Raw genomic sequence first — 17,334 nt, 5'->3', positions numbered from 1 at the left:
GTAGGGAATAAATTAAAATTTCCATAAGTCAAACCAAATTAAAATTTGCAGAAGATATAAAAATAAATAATAAAAGGATCTTCAGCCAGAAGTGGGGAATTCTAGGAAAAATGGTGGTAAAATTATGAGAAGGTGGATTGAGATTAGCCATCCTAGGTGTGGTCTGAAGATTAAAGCAGTACTTTGCTACTGATTTTTGTAAGAATATTGATACTGAAATAAAAGAAAGAAACAGGTTTTTAGAACATGGAAATTTCTGTCTGAAGTGAATGGAAAAGTCAGCTTTCTCTTCATAGTGGCTGACAGCATAATTTCTATCCTAGAGTTCTGTTGGCAGATATTTTGCATACTGAAGGTCTTCAGATACCCATCTGAGCAGTCAGTGTGTTTTCTTATCATCTGTATGTAGGACTGAGTAGTGGTCTGAACAGTTGCTGATGTGTTGTTGTCTTGGTTGTAATAGCGTTCAGGTCTTTAGTATGAGTTTGGAAGGAAGGAAGTAGTATATCGAGTTAAAAATAAGATAAAATTGAGCACAGGCTTGACGAAGTGTAGATTACATCTCATTATGTTATGATTTTAGTTGGCAATTTAATTTTTTAGATCCAAGAAATGCCAGGGATCTAGCCTGGGTAAAAGTAAAGCTGTTTATACCATACCAGGAGGGGTGTTTGCAGTTGAATTGGAAGGGGACTATGACATTGTCCAGTGAGAAACTGACGGCATGTAATGATGAAAGGAGATGTGAAGCAAGAGCGAAGTTAGTGGGAATTCTTTCAATTAAAAACTTGACACAGAAACTATAAAAAAGTCAAAGCTATATCTATTCGTGATAGAAATTTGGATAAAATTATCTAAGTAGAGGACATTTTGTCTTGTGTAGGCAACCAAGATGAATAGAGTTTTAGTAGTCAAATAAAACGTAAAGACAGGGAGTAGAAAGCTATAGATCCACATGTTAACAGCAAGGCTCTCTGGTGGAGTTTGGGAACTCATTGGTTGCAAAAAATTAAAAGGTTACAGATGTGTCTTAAGTAGCTGTTCCAGGCTGGTGATACCATTCATGTTGTTTCCAGCACCTGAAATAGTCTCTGTTACATGGGAATCCCACTAATAGTTTGACATTGAGGATTGACCGACTGCTCTTTTTCTTGCTCTCTTTTATATAACTGAGGACTAGAAAATGTGTCTTTTCGGTCACACTTCTTTATCTCAACAATCACAGTTTCTTTAGTGTTTTTTAGGTCCTGTTGTCTAGGCTTCTCATACTTTTTTGCTGGATTCACTGCTTGATGTGTTGGAGAAGCCATTGGTGCAATGTAATCTTTAATATTATGTGTAGTACTAGCACTCAAGAAAGTGAATTAGAACTGGAAGCAGCATAGTAGAAGAGAGTTACAAGAGTTGAGAGTATATTAGAGGAATAGTTCAAAAAGGATTTTAAAAATTAAGGCTTCAGGAAGATGGTTCTTTGTATGTTTGTCGTGCTGGGCAGACTGTTTACCAGAAATAGATTATGTGGGCCATAGCACTGAATTTGTCCAAGTGTCTCAGAAATCCTTTCCAATCTTGTATCTCTGTGAATGAGGGCATGCAGTTATGGCCACTAAATGCAAGATCATTTTATCTTACTTCTGACATCTTGAAGCATCTTTTTCATGTCAGAATTTTTAAAAGATGTGATACTTTAATGTCAGTATTCTGGTTTTCGATGCCTGCAGGTTGGAAGACACGCATTGCTTCTGTGTCATATGTCAACAAGAAGTGAGCTCTCTGGCAGCATTGCTGGTGACTAAAAAGGAAGTTTCAGCAAGTAGGAAAGTATCTGAGTGTAGACAGTGATATTTGAATCTAGCAGAGGTGCAGTGCACAGCTCCCTGGTTGAAAAGGGAAGGTGAAAATCATGGATTTAGTTTCCATGGGTTACTCATGTAATGGACAGCAAAGGTTCTGATGTCTCTTACCTCTGAACCTTGTACACGTCTGTCATAGATGCAGGTTCCAAAGTTTGAAACTTAACAGCAATAAAAGTTACCTACATCCTTTAAAGAGCGAAGGAGAAGTTGAGGGACCAATTTGAAAATAAGCGATAGGCTGTTCATCAGCAATTAACTGTTCATATTTGTTCAGTCTCCTCTTAGATCTTGATAAGAAAAATTGGTGAGAATTGCAGGGAATGAAACACATTTTTTTAATCCCTTACCCTCCTGCCCCGACTGTAGTGTTCTTTTGAGCGCTGTAAGTGGAGAAGACACTCAGGATCGTACTGACCGACTGCTTTTGACACCCTGGGTTAAATTTCTATGGGAATCATATAGACAATGTTTGGATCTTCTCCGAAATAATTCTCGAGTGGAACGCCTGTACCATGATATTGCACAGCAAGGTAAGTTGAAATGATGGACACTTAAAGTATAATGAGATCTAGGACTTCTACATTACATTCTATAAAACTAGAAAGTTAAAGGTTACTTCTGTTTGGATATCGCTTCAGAGTTGGAAATACATTAATCTCTTAATCACAGGTATGTACACACATACAATTCTTAAAATTACTGAGGTTCCTTAAAATTACTGAGGTTTCTGGACACCAGTCTCTTCTTGTAACAGAACCTGCAAGGAAAAAGTTATTTTTTCCTGGCCATATGAGAATTACTGGTGCTGTGTCTTTATTTTTTCTAACTTACTAATCAAAATTAGTTCTGTTTTCGCTTTGTTATCCAGAATAGCCAATGTGTCTTCCATGAATGTGTTCTATGTCAGCTAAAAAACTTTAAAAACTAGTGTACACTAAAAGGTACTGTAAAATTATGATGCATTATCAATTTTGACATAGACATAACTTAGCAAAATATGCAGAAGGTAATAGGAAGAAGTCTGGTCTGGTTCTTTCTGGCCTTATTCTGCAAAAACTGACTTTAGAAGAGTAATACTTACATGTTCATCTTTTCTTAAGGGTGAGAGATGAGCAGAAGAATGTTTTCCTTTGTATGTATAACTCAGGGCTCTGTATTTTTGAAAAAAGTGCCTGTTAGATTTTAAACTCTGGATCCAAATTGCGGAAGTACACTAGGAGAGATGACTGTCAGATGAGTTCTAGGTGCTTCAGTGTATTTAAGTCTTTGTGCTACACTGTTGAGATTTCCTTTTGTGCCTGTTTCTGATGGAGATACTGTAGAATTTTCAGAGTGACAGTGGTAAAGCAAAAACAGATTTTTGAGAGGAACTATGGGATCAAAGACAATTTTTTTCCTATGTCATTTCCAGTTATTTGAAAGCTTCATTTAACTTTACCATATTCAGATAACTTGAGAATTTTTCCCCACATTTTATACAGCCAAAACCTGAATTAACACCACAGAATTTTATTTGCACTTAGTTCAAAATAAAAGCTAGAATCACTGCTTAAATTAGAACATTTTTAAAGAGACTCAAAGTATTCCATTTGCTGCTTAAGATTAATTGTGTAGAAGCATCTTCATTATTTGAGATGAAGATGGAAGTGCTCTGCATTGTCATTTATTTTTTATGTGTGACAGATTGCATCTTGTTTGGTATGTCTTTGGACTCTAAGTGAAAATTCTTTAAATGTGCTGATTTACATATTTGAATCCCTTTTAGAACTACCATGAAGTCACGATTAGTGAGCATTCTTAATTTATATTGTTCATTTTTTTTGCAGCTTTTAAGTTCTGCCTGCAGTACACACGTAAAGCTGAGTTCCGTAAACTGTGTGATAACCTGCGAATGCATTTGGGGCAGATCCAGCGTCATCATAACCAAAGCACAGCAATCAACCTCAACAATCCTGACAGTCAGTCCATGCACTTGGAGACCAGGCTTGTGCAGCTTGACAGTGCTATTAGCATGGAGCTGTGGCAGGTATGCAGCAGGGCACCTGTAATCACGCTGTAGTCTACAGCCTTTCCAGAATCTGTTCCACGCAGGTCATGTTTCATGGTATATACTCCAAGGTAAAGACAGATTAATAGCTAAAGTTTTAATGTCTAGAATGTGGTACTACATGCTTATTTAATACTTAGTCTGATGTTTCTGGGATTGCTGTATTCGCACAGAATTTCAAACCAAACTTCTGCTGGTAGCAGTTAGTGGTAAAGTGACTGAAGTAGTTTTGAGTTGTGAAAATTGGAAGTTGATGATGACACCTTCACCTCTGCTATCTCTCATTCTCATGAACTAGATCTCTGGGAAGTGGTTGGTAAATGTTAAAGCCTGCTATTAGGCTGGGGCCCCAGCATTGCTGGTTGAATTCTATTAGTGTCTAGCCAGTGAGGGCACTGTCGAAGCAAACTTTTCACAGAGGTGGTTTGCTTTTGCAACCTTTCTAATGTCAAATTCATTAAAAAGCCAAGGTTGTAGTTTTTTGCTTTTGTGAATTTGGAGAATGTTTTCAAAATTTTTTTTTAAAAACGGCAAAACCAGTAAATAGTAGAATTGGTAGAATAGTAAAGTAGCAGATTTTTTCTTATTCTGTAGGTGACTTTTTTTTTCCCTTTAGCTTGAAAATCTGGAACAAAGCAGTTTGTGAAAAATTACGTGAACTTATTGTTAACTACCAAATTCTAAGCAGATAGTTAATGGATTTGCAGTATGCCTAAATAATTTATTTATTAGGAAAGAATTATTTCATTTCATGTAGCTGGCGAAACTGAAGATTTCAGTGATTCTAAATATAGTTTTGTAACCTTTAGTGAATGTACGTTTTTATCCTTTTTTGCATGTTGCAAAAACCATCCTGAAAGTAGTGTATTTGGGTTTTTTTTTAGGAAGCTTTCAAAGCAGTGGAGGATATTCATGGGCTCTTTGCACTGTCTAAGAAACCACCCAAACCACAACTGATGGCAAATTACTATCACAAAGTTTCAACTGTCTTCTGGAAATCAGGAAATGCTCTTTTTCATGCATCCACACTTCACCGACTTTATCACTTATCAAGAGAAATGCGGAAGAATCTCACACAAGAGGAGATGCAGAGGTGGGGAAAGCTATTTAATATGATCTTAAATTCTATTTTTAACCCCTGAGGTTCAAAAATAAACTAAATTGTGCCCCAAAAGAAGCAGATGAGCAGCTCTTCTTAAAGTGGCCAGTACTAATTTCTTCAAAAGCAGCCTAAAGCAAGAAGGTTATCTTACAGAGCTACAGTGTAAATAGTGTAAACATTGGGATCACCTTAGTTAAGCTTCCTTCTCTGTTACTGACTGGGAAGCTAAACAAGTTAATAAGTATCTGTGTTTTGTTTCCTTTTTCTCTTCTGCGTGGTGGTGTTTACTTGACAAGATTTCTTTATAACTAGTATAAACTTTTGCTTAATATATAAAAGTCTGTATAGCCTAATGGCCTTTAATTTTTCTGTACCAAATATGATACTGGCAAGGCTTTTGACGGATGCAGAATGATTGACTGCATTAATTTCTGAAGCTCATGTACAGGCCTTCATAGAATCAGAACTTGATGGGAATAAATACTCTATGGAAATTCTTATATTCCCTTTAATCTTGGTACTAAGTTCAGAATTTAAATATTTAATGTCATTTGTATTATTGCATCAAAAGTTACATCTGGCTTGCACAGTAAATGTTAAAGATCAATGCAAACCAAATGACTGATATGGATTTGCAGCTAAAATAAGTTTTTAACGGTGCTGCTTTCTGATGTTTTCATTATTTTATAGTATTTTGATATTCATAGAGGCAGCTTAAATTTCTTTATAATTTCCATGTATATATACATATGTATATATATGCACATGTAAGTGATGAAAAGATGTTATAGAAATCTTTCTCTGGTTACTGAAGAACACTCCATTCTGTACCCTTATTGTGTTGCTGGCGTCTTTTCTGTTATTGCTTGTATTTTTACACAGTTTTGAATCATGAATGCTACTCATTCCAACTCTTGAATTGGCACATACCGGAAAAGGAGTTAATAAATGTTCTCTTGCAGTTCATCTTTTGTGATTATACTTTGTCAACAGGATGTCTACTCGAGTCTTGTTGGCCACTCTGTCAATTCCTATAACTCCTGAGAGAACTGATATTGCTCGCCTTCTGGATATGGATGGTATCATTGTTGAGAAACAGCGACGTCTGGCAACCCTGTTGGGTCTGCAGGCCCCACCTACGCGTAACAGCCTCATTAATGATATGGTAGGTAGTGGTGTTCAGATGAACAGCTTTTAAAAATTGAGTCCACTTTTTGGACTGTTTTCCTTCCAGAGCACTGTGCTTAGTTATGGGACAGCAGTTTAAAGTTAAAACGGCTAAATGGTTCATTGTACGACTTACGGTACAGTGTTAAAATTTCAGATTCACAAGAAGGACTGTTCAGAAATGGCAGCAGTAATGGGAGGCTTGAGTGCTTGTGTGCAATAAAGAGTCAGATTCAATATTGTCCTTTATGTCACCCAAGCTACAATTGTTGTTTTGAAACTAAGGGGTCTAAAAAGGGTTGTAAGCTAGAGCTTTGGGGTTTTTTCCCTACTCTAAGGTGTGTAATTAACTGAAGCAAGTGGTTATTTTTTGGTTTTAAATGTATTTTGGATAAGCACAGGTCAGATATCAAATAGTGGACCGTAAGGACCTAAAGTGACTATGAAAACTTCCTTGTGTTTAAATTCAACAAAAGATAGATTTATCTATCTTTAGACCTTCCCATAAACAAATTAGGCATTCAGTCACAGTTAGGTATTTTCAGAGGATGTTTGAATTTCTTGCAGTCGTTTACATGCATGTCTAAAACTTACATTCAGTGCTCATTTTACAATTTAATTCTTCATCTGGTACCTCTCCAGTTTGCCTTAAACCACAGTTTAAGGCTTCAGAAGTTTAATCATGAACTGATGTGTGTGATTTTAGTTTGGATGTGAACCTCCATCTGTGTGGTAGGACTTGGGTCTTAGAAATGGCTGATAAGTTCAAGATGGTACTCTAGTCTAAATATTTATTTTATTTATATGTTTTTGTCTATTTTTCCATTTTTAAATAGTGTTAAGTGGTGTAGCGTAGAGTTACTGTCACTGCAATTAAGAATGCTGTAATGGTAGTTTCCTGTTTTAAAAGGCACATGTGGTGCCTATTTAACTTCTTGAATATAAAATTCTGAAAGTCTAACTATGTGTTAATATTGTATTTATTTTGAGATCTTTGGATTTTTTTGTTGACTGTAGGTAAGGTTCAACGTAGTGCAATATGTTGTTCCAGAGGTAAAAGAACTTTACAATTGGCTTGAAGTGGACTTTCACCCGCTCAAGTTATGTAGCCGTGTCAGCAAGGTAAGTTTTGTAGCTCTGTGTATATAGTTGGTCATGACTAATAGTCTGTTATTTGAATATCGATTTGTGGTAAATACCAGCTATCTTTTTCTGTTGCCAGAATTTTCAATGGTAGTATTTATTTGGTCAAATTCCATTACAGTGACATGTACCTAACATCTGATATACACAGTACACCACATTATTGAAATAGAATGAAAATTAATTTGAGTCTCTAGGGCGCTATTCAGAGGGCCCCTACAAAGTTACAGAGTTTTGGTAATGTACCAGAAGGTCTTGTTGATGGAGGTAATCCTGAGTTGAACTTTGTTTAAAGATGCAGAAATGAGAAAACTGTGTGTACACATGTGCGTATGTATGCAAGTGGGTTGTGTGGGAAGTGGAAAAATATACCAATAACTGTTTTCACTATTAAAATGTAGGGTATTGGGTGGCAAAATAACGTGAGAGCTGTTGATTAGGTTAATGTAAATTCTGCAATTGATGAAGCACATCATGTTCTTTTTCTTTGATAGTGAGAACAAAGGAACTTGAGGTGCTAAAAAGAACTTGAAGGTAAATTAGCAGTATGGTAAATGTTGCCAGTACTGTCAGTCGCCTTCATACAAAAAATGTTAGCTCTCCGTTATAAATGAGTGCTCTGATCAAAAGATACACTTCAGTACTTCTGGACAGAAGTGCTGTTGTTTCATGAGCTGTAAACCAGAAGTATTTAAGAACTGTGCTTTGTACTTTAATGTTGAAGTTTTTAAGGGTTGATGCAGATAGAGTAACTTTTCAGAATTTTGATAGGTTCTGAACTGGGTGAAAGACCAAGCTGAAAAAGAACCTGAACTGCAGCTGTATGTTCCTCACCTGCAAAACAATACCATTCTTCGCCTTCTGCAGCAGGTATGAGTAAAGAAAATGTATGTTCATGAGTATGCATAGGTTAGAAAATGCTTTGGAAGAGCATTAAGTTGGAAACTTCCGTGCTGAAATAAATTTCTTCCATCGAGTAGAAGACCGTTACGATTTTGAAATACTTTTTTGTACGTGATTTAGGTAGAGCCATAGTAGCTATACTTAATGGGTGCATACAGTGGCCTAATATCTTGCCTAGATTTTCTTCATTACGGATCTATAATGTCTTGTTTAAGGTAATTCATTGTTTCTTAAAACCTTTTTTTGGGCTGGGGTATGTGTGGGATTTTTTTTGTTTTGTTTGGTTTTTTGTAGGTGTTTTATAAAATGCACATTTCATTGACCTGCTTTTGTTAACAAGTGACGAGCAGTGTTATTTCTGATGTGCTACAGAAATAGTTGAAGGCTAATTAGCAGCATAGCTGTGTGTAGTTACTGCTGCCAGTCTCCTTCATACAAAGAACCCATTAAGGAATGGCATTTAATCTTAAGTTTGAATACAGTACAGAAGTAAAATTGTGAAAGATTGTCTGTAATTGTATTAATATGGAAACATTAATTTACTGACAATTTATTAAGTAGGTTTAGAGTCTGTACAACAACTTTAATTTCTTATCTCTGTTTAATGAGGAAATATACCTAATGTTTTTGTTCACATACAGGTGGCCCAGATTTATCAAAGCATTGAATTTGCTCGTCTGGCTAGCCTGGTTCCTTTTGTGGATGCTTTCCAGCTGGAACGTTGTATCGTTGATGCAGCCAGACATTGTGACTTACAAGTGAGTGCTGTAAAAAGACTTCTGTGAAATGATGCATGGATTCATGTGTATTACATTGGAGGAAAACTGACTGGTTGATGTTGAACCAAAGGAAGACAATGGATTCTGATAGATGGAAATAAACTCGAGTAAATGATGCATGTGACAATATATTAAGAACTGACAGTTATTTGCACCCTGGTGTGCATTTTTGATTTAGGTCAAGAACCATTAATGTAAATCCAGTAGAAGTAAAAGTTAAGATAAAAATTGCTGAAACTTACCCTGTGAGCTCCAGTCATTTAGTCCAGAATATCCTGAAGCAGGTCTAACAAACAGGGATGCAAATTTCTGAATATGCTGAATTAGTTGTGCAAGACTGAAGAGCTAGCAGTCACTGATGTTGATTTTTGTTTAACCAAGTGATTGAAATTGAACACCAATGTCTGAGATGTGCACTGATGTCTGAGATGTTTCAGCTGCTGTTGAAGATTGCGTTGTTGGTAAAGTTGTCTGTATAGAATGAATGACAGCCTGTAATGAAATGTGTAAGCTGTTCAAAAGATACAAGTAGCTTTCAGTTGAGGTTGCTTAGTAATTATCCATTTAGGTTTTTAGAGAAAGCAGAGTTAATTCATTTAGGTTAACACACAACTTGAGCTTATATTTTAGATACGTTGAAATTGTCTGCATTAAAGTTAGAATTGTTGTTTTGTGTACTGCTAACATGAAGGAAAAGTCAAGAATGATTTATCTTGCAGTGTTTGTTTCGTAGAATTATTGAGAGCCATTGATGATTTTTTTTTTTTTAATAAACCATGTAAATTAAACAAACTTCTATGCACAGTGCTACTTTTCTTTTACTAATTTGGCTTTACTCATGGTCTGGTACAGCTGAATTTTTTTTAGTGTAGTTTCTGCTTAGAAATATTGTTCATAGGCTGAGCAACAGAGAAGTTGTTTAATAAATAATTTTTTTTTTTTTTCAAAGGTTCGCCTTGATCATACTACCCGGACCCTGAGTTTTGGCTCAGATTTGAATTACAGTACGAGGGAAGATGCTCCCCTAGGCCCTCAACTGCAAAGTATGCCTTCTGAGCAAATTAGAAATCAATTGACTGCTATGTCCTCAGCTCTGGCTAAGGCTCTTGCAATCATTAAGCCTCCTCATTTACTGGTAAGTCATTTTAAATCTTCTGAAAATGTTAACAGATTCTGATGTTCCCTGAAGTGTGTTTTGTGGTGTTTATCTGTTGCCTTTATGAAGCTTTTTGTTAGTTTTTGCTTGCCTGATCAACTACTCCTTCCAGTAATCTGTTTTCAGTGCAGTGGTAATCAGTATCATTACTGCTGTCCCCTCCCTTCTGAACAAATAATTGATCCTTGAGATGTTAATATATACAAATGTAGTGTAGCATTAATGTATTTATTAATGTCAAAGTATTCTTCTACGTCGGTTAAATGCTCACCTGTTCTAATAGATCTAAATTTTCTGGTTTAGCAAGACAAGCTTTTTTTGAAATTGTGAGATCATATATTCCAAGGAGTTACTTGGTTTACCTTTCCTTGACATAGTAAAGGCATTGAGCTATCTAACGGTTAATTTAACTTTGCAATGATTTGAGTAGGTAGTGATTGGTGCTTTTGTAGATTTGTCTATTTTCAGAAGTGTGTTGCTCTGTTTTTCAAAGCATTGTGGTAATGATCTTTGATATAATTTGACAGTAGTGATGGGCTGCGTTTACATATTTGTGGATTAAGTAGAAAAGTAAGCTAATAACTTGACACTTTATACCAAAGCTTATATTTGAATAAATGTGTTTTCTCAGATTAGGTGTACCTTTTCATTTAGTTTTTTTTTTTTTCATGCTGATGGTAGTTATCTGTTCGTGCTTGTGAAAAATAAGAAATCATTCTTAAATCACTCAACTAGTTAATATTTGGTCATAACTAAAATCATGTCAAAATGTACACAAGATGTCTGAGTATAAACTGCTAGTCTTGCATATCTCAGATTTAGGATATATCAACTAATAACTTACGCATAGATGGGCCTGCAGACCTAGGATTTGTTTAAAATTTTGCATGCGTTTTTGAAAATCGAAGAGCCTGCTTTCTTTATTCTTCCTGGAGAAACTGCTGCTGTGAAGAACCTGGAATGTAACTTCATAGTGGAATCTAAAAACGCGAACAAAAGATCCCACAACTCAAGAACTGACCTGTCCTTGTCACTCCCTGTCCTCCTTGCTGGGGCTGTTGGCTTCAACGTTGGACTCACTGATGAGCTCACATTTCAGGTTCTCCAGAGCCCTGTATGAGTAAGGTGTCAATCACTCCTGAATTTCCAGCATGCCTTAGTTGTGGCAAGTTAAACCTTCACTTCTCTTAAAAGAGCAGTGTTAATTTTTGCTTTTGCTTTATGTTTATGAAAGATTTCATAGCAGACATCTCAGATAATTTTTTCCATATGGAAAAAAGGCTGATAGCAAGATGTCCATGTTAGATTCTTTATAGGGGTTGAAATACTAAGTAATATTCTTAAAATATAAACACACAAAGGAAGACTGCATCATGACACCTACTGCTAGCTTACTTATGTTAGCTTGAATGTACATTAGCTGTTTTATAGTGTTTAAGATAAAAATATTTCCTTGTAGGTTTTCCCCTAAAAGTTTTATTAGTGATTGGTACCAGACGGATGGATTGCTATTTGAAAGAAAAAACATACTTTATCTGTACAGTCATAGAAGAAATGACAAATAGTCTTATACCTGATATCTTTGTACAATTAGCTGAATAAGACATAGAAGCTAGTAATTTACTTGTAAAATTAGGGTACAGTGTCGGGGTTAATATCGATCTGTGTGGTTAGAGAAGCTATAGAACAAGTTGATACCCTTTTTTCCTTCAGTATTCAGATCAAACCTTTTCACTTTTTTCAGGTGCTTAAAAAGTTGTAATTTCTGTCAAATTTGTTATAATTCATAAAATCGTTAAATTCATCTTGAGCTTTTCATTTTTGTGTTGCTGGCACCTCCATTTTATCTTTAAACACTTCCAGATCTGCAACAAAGTATGGATGTTTCAGTGTTTTTGTTGAATGCCGTAGAAGTGACAGATTACTAAAAATACCTCTGAGCTAGCTCACATTTCAAGAGCAGCATGACTCAGGGAGTGTAGTGAACTGATTGGGCTGCAGTGTTTTGCTGCTTGCTGGACTGATTAAAATGGGCAGCTCACTGAGCTGGTGCAATAACACCTTTCATGTGTGCAGCATGAATCTCTACAAAAACCTGGATAGGCACTCTGGAGGAGAATGGTGGGGTGGTTGGAAGGATGCTTAAAGAATATTAGAGAATAGCTGGTGTCTAGAAGTCTTGTGCTTTTTATTACCTAATTAAAGTGGTTTTATATATTGTTTATATACCTAAATTGTTGAGAGACAATCATCATTTTTTTTATCATCTCACAGATAGTGCTTTGTGTCAGTTAGGATATTTTTCTCTTATGTTAGTGTGTTTGGAAAAAAAAACACCTTTAAAGACAAAGGGAGCTTTGGTGAAATTTAGTGCATGTGGTGCTACACTTGCTAACACATGCAGAGACAAACAAGATTGACCCTCCCTACCCCATTTTCAGTTAGAGTCTTAGATATCACTAATGTGGGTGTGTAATATTTTTGGACAGAGGAAAGTGTGAAACTGTCATACTTAAGATGTATTGCAGAATACTTGTGTTTTTACAGACAACTTTCTCCATTTGCACATGAGTCTACTCAGTTGATACTACCTTGTATACCACTTAGATGAGTGATTAGATTTACCTTTACAGTTGTATTTTCATGCAGTTGGCAAGTTTGGAGAGTAAAACTAACATAAGTTTTCTTTGAGAAGCATTTGCTATGCTTTCTGCATTTTTAAAGAGATGCTACTTACATTGTCTTATCTTAATTCAAATTCAGCAAGAAAAGGAAGAACAACATCAGCTGGCAGTCACGGCCTTCCTGAAAAATTCAAGGAAGGAGCATCAGCGTATTCTTGCACGTCGTCAAACTATAGAGGAAAGAAAAGAACGCCTTGAAAGTTTGAACATTCAGCGTGAAAAAGAAGAACTGGAACAACGTGAAGCAGAATTACAAAAAGTCCGGAAAGCTGAAGAAGAGAGACTGCGCCAGGAGGCAAAGGAAAGAGAGAAGGAGCGTATCCTGCAAGAGCATGAACAAATCAAAAAGAAGACTGTTCGTGAGCGCTTGGAGCAGATTAAGAAGACTGAACTGGGAGCCAAAGCATTTAAAGATATTGATATTGAGGTAGGCAATTTATTATTGAAGCTTTGAGGGTTTTTTAATGCTTTTATATTGCTTTGCTAGGCTGACTAAATTTCACGTTCTTTCCTAGTTTTACACTGTAACTGGTCTTATAAACAACCTTTCTTAAAAATGAGACAGTTTGGCGTTTAAATTTGCTCAACAGTGTAAGTAAACCTTAATTCTGAGTTTGGATAGGACCTTTTTTACTGGAGGAATTCAAGTCTAGCTGTTTGGCATTTTTTCCACCCCCTCCTTGTTGCTTGAACGGTATATGAAATATAAAATAGACCTGCAGGTGCAATTTTGTAGTACCTGGACTGTATCTCAATTGAAAATCAAGATACAAGTGCTTTAGAGAGTTTTTTAAAAATAAAATACAAGTTACCCAGAAGAGAGGAAAAGAAACTTAGAATGTTTCTGAAGCAATTAGTTTAAAAGTTAAGAGGGAAACTGCAGATAAACGTAAATAAATAAACCACATTTGTAGCAGAAAAAACATTTGCTTTATTTTATATTGATAACTTTACTTGATTGTAGGATCTTGAAGAATTGGATCCTGACTTCATTATGGCTAAACAAGTTGAACAGCTTGAAAAAGAAAAGAAGGAACTTCAGGAACGCCTGAAGAATCAGGAGAAAAAGGTACAAAGTAGGAAGGGTACAAAACCGTGTCTATACAATGCTTTAGTTACTGATTGTGAACTCCTGTATTCGTATATATATATATATATATATATGCACACACATATATAATATTGGTGTTGAAAATGTTACTGTATGAAACTAAAAAAAGGTAAATGGGTTAAAAAGCAACTGAGTTTCTAGTATCGGTGCACAAATCTGTTCTATAATTAATGGAGTTAATTTGAAGATGGACCCTTCAGCTGTATGTGAACTGAGTCTTACTTGTAAAGACTTGTAATTGGAACACGTTCAGAGAAGATTAAATGCTCACAGAAAGTGAGGCCATTACAGAGAAGCTAAATTTAGTTAGTTGTATTAATTCTCACTGGAACAGAGGAAATTCCACTGCTAGAGCCCTTTCTAGATAGCAGAATAGGATCTGCCTGAAACATAGGTAACTATAAAAGTGTGAGGAACATGTTGTCATAGTAAATAGAAGTATAGAACCTGGGCAAGGTGAAACTTGAAATAGCTGATGATGGGGAGCGGTTGTTCTTGCACTGACTGCAAGATAGTGAACTAGGAAGCATCAAAAGAAGCTAGTAGGAGCCATATGCAGAAGGTGGGAGGTGGGTCTTCATACTGTAAAACATAGGCACACAGGAGTTCTTTCCAAAGTATGTTGTATGTGAAAAGCTTCTTTGAGTTCAAAAGAACAAGAGGAGAAATCCACCAATGCCTACTAAATACAAAAAAAACTTCAACACAGGGAATACTGGGAGCTGAAAGTTGATGATGCAGAGAGAGTATTGTATATTCCTGCCTCTATTCTTCCATCCGTACCTAGGAGTGGACTTAGTTGCTAGTGATAGAGGCAGGTTCTTGGTTAGGTGGACCTTTGATGTGGTCCAATGTGGTTATTCTTCTGTAACAATAATATATCAGATATATTGGAGAAGTCTTCAGATGTGGGGGGTTTTCTTTGGAGGGATGCTGAAGATTGAGTCTTCCAGATTTGGTCTTTGCATTGTGACATGCTAAAGGTATGTTATCTTTATTTAGATTGACTATTTTGAAAGAGCGAAGCGCTTAGAGGAAATTCCTTTAATAAAGACTGCATATGAGGAGCAAAGAGTGCATGATATGGAGTTGTGGGAGCAACAGGAAGAAGAAAGGGTAAGAATTTTTTTGTTCAGATGATCCATTAGCAAGGAATGAAAAATACTGGGTTTTGCACAGTCTTTTTTCCTCAGCTCAATCCAAGAGAAGAAGGGAAGAAGTTGCCTTGAAGAATTAAGTGTTAGTTTTGCAATTTCATTGTGCTGGTGGACAGCAGCATCTTCTGTCTAGGATCTGAAAAAAGAAAAGATAATTTCTCTTTCTAGTGGCTGAGGTAGATTGAATGCAAATATATAGTAAGATTTTACTTTTTGATACTTCTTGTATTATCTATTTTCAGATCACCACTTTGCAGTTGGAGCGTGAGAAAGCCCTTGAGCATAAGAACAGGCTCTCAAGGATGTTGGAGGATAGAGATCTATTTGAAGCCAGGCTCAAAGCATCACGACGAACAGTTTATGAGGTACATTAAGATATGGTATTGTAATAAAATATTGCACTAAAGTGACGAACTAAACTTGTGACCCAGTGATTCTTCATGAAATGATGGAATAACACTGACAATAATATTGAAGCTGAAAAATAGATAGAAGTACTTGTCTATTTTTTTAATCTTTTTGTTTGAATCTGGAAATTATTTTGATAGTCCCAGTATTTGGAACTTAAAGTTATGTTTTATGTTTGCAAAATTTAATAACAAATTAGACCACAAGGGCAGGGTTCTTGCTCTACATTTTTAAAGTTCTGCATTTGCTGAGGTTGTTTATAGCTTTGATTATTTGTCTATGTTGCAGTAAGAAAAAGTAAGCAAAAGAGGTATTGTGTTAAAATAAGTAACTCCATATGATTCTTTGGAACAATATAAGTAACTTTAGGTAATTATTTTAGGTACGGGTAAATTAGTATTCAGGTAATTACTTTCCTGAAAAAGTAGATGAAGGACTAAAATTGTGCACAATGCTGATTGTCTTTCTTCTGAAGTAGGATTATATTCCCTTGTGCAAAGTTTATTGCAAAAAAGGTTGAAATGGCAAACAGGCAGTTGTTTTTCAGTGTAGCGAACTTAATATGTTGCAGTTAGTTTGTGTTTCTCTTCAGCTTTATGTAGCAATTTGTGTAACTGTCTACCTCTTAAACATTACAGCTCCTGTGTTTTCTTGTGTTTTCTTTGTACTTCAGGATAAACTCAAGCAGTTCCAGGAACGGTTAGCAGAAGAGAGGCGTAATCGTTTGGAGGAACGCAAGAAACAGCGGAAAGAAGAGAGGCGCATTACTTATTACAGAGAAAAGGAGGAAGAAGAACAAAGATTACGAGAAGAACAGCTGCTTAAAGGTATAATCGAGAATGTACTTATTTTATCATTTGCAGCCTTGACCCATTCCAGATGTGTACACAGCTAACTTCTGGTTTCCCTGTTTCACAATATTGGAGGAAGTCTTTTCACTTTCAGTCAGTGGTGAAGACTGTGTTTATTGTTATTAGACGATGTACCTTTACATTTTACCTAGTGCACCTTCTGAATGCCTACCTGTGCAGCAGAGATAAAGGTAAAACTTTATAGGAGGGAGGGAAAATGAAAGCAAATGAATGCTTCCTGCCTCCCCCTCTCCCACAGATGAATAAAGGAGGACATAAAGTCAGAGAGGCTGATGAATAAAATCAAAGACTCAATATTTTGTTTAGTTTTAATTCTGTCCACTTGTTTGTGGACATCTTAAAGAGAACAGAAAGGGAACACTGGTGTCAGGTCAAGAGCTCAGGAACTCTATGTGACTCTTAGACCAAGTGGATTGCTTTGTCTGGTAGCCCGTTACAAGGCTTTAGAAGAGGAGAGATGGTAGGCATCCTGTAAAGTAGATTTGTGTCTTGTCACTTGGTGGATGAAGATTTTACGTACCAGAGTTCATAATCACGCAATATTTAAAATAACAACCAAACAGAAACCAAGCAGTCCTGAATATCAAATTTCTGACACTGTAGCTGATTTTTTTGTTTGACCTTTTCTAAAAAGGGGATCCTCTGCCATACTTGAGATAGTTCCTGATACTGTGGCTGGCACATTTCTGGTCTGTACATCAAATTCATGTATGGGTATTGGAACCTTATCATTCCTTTCTTGATAGCTGTTTTTCAAGATGTCACATTAGTGGATGTATCAGGGTTCCTTTTCCTATTGCTTTTGAGTTAGGATACCTCCAGAAAACAGGTTCTATGGTTAGTTAAATGCATCCTGTCAAATGCTTGGATTTTTTTTTTATACATCTATTTATGTTTGCAACTTTGTAGAGCGTGAGGAAAAGGAACGCATTGAGCGTGAGAAACGTGA

General features: G+C 36.1%; 1 protein-coding gene across 1 annotated transcript in view; it reads left to right on the top strand.

The window, feature by feature from the left end:
- EIF3A (eukaryotic translation initiation factor 3, subunit A) overlaps positions 1-17,334 on the top strand; it is a 26,131-nt gene that overhangs the window by 1,483 nt on the left and 7,314 nt on the right. The window contains 14 exon segments of the mRNA XM_010082348.1: positions 2,223-2,386; positions 3,683-3,882; positions 4,788-4,996; positions 5,999-6,170; positions 7,190-7,294; positions 8,087-8,185; positions 8,860-8,976; positions 9,947-10,132; positions 12,917-13,264; positions 13,802-13,906; positions 14,951-15,064; positions 15,348-15,470; positions 16,187-16,340; positions 17,295-17,330. Of these exon segments, the coding sequence (XP_010080650.1) occupies positions 2,223-2,386; positions 3,683-3,882; positions 4,788-4,996; positions 5,999-6,170; positions 7,190-7,294; positions 8,087-8,185; positions 8,860-8,976; positions 9,947-10,132; positions 12,917-13,264; positions 13,802-13,906; positions 14,951-15,064; positions 15,348-15,470; positions 16,187-16,340; positions 17,295-17,330 (2,132 nt within the window).

Source organism: Pterocles gutturalis, unplaced genomic scaffold (assembly GCF_000699245.1).
Source record: "Pterocles gutturalis isolate BGI_N339 unplaced genomic scaffold, ASM69924v1 scaffold25071, whole genome shotgun sequence".
Lineage (NCBI taxonomy): Eukaryota > Metazoa > Chordata > Aves > Pterocliformes > Pteroclidae > Pterocles > Pterocles gutturalis.
This window is presented reverse-complemented; position numbering and strand designations above follow the sequence as displayed.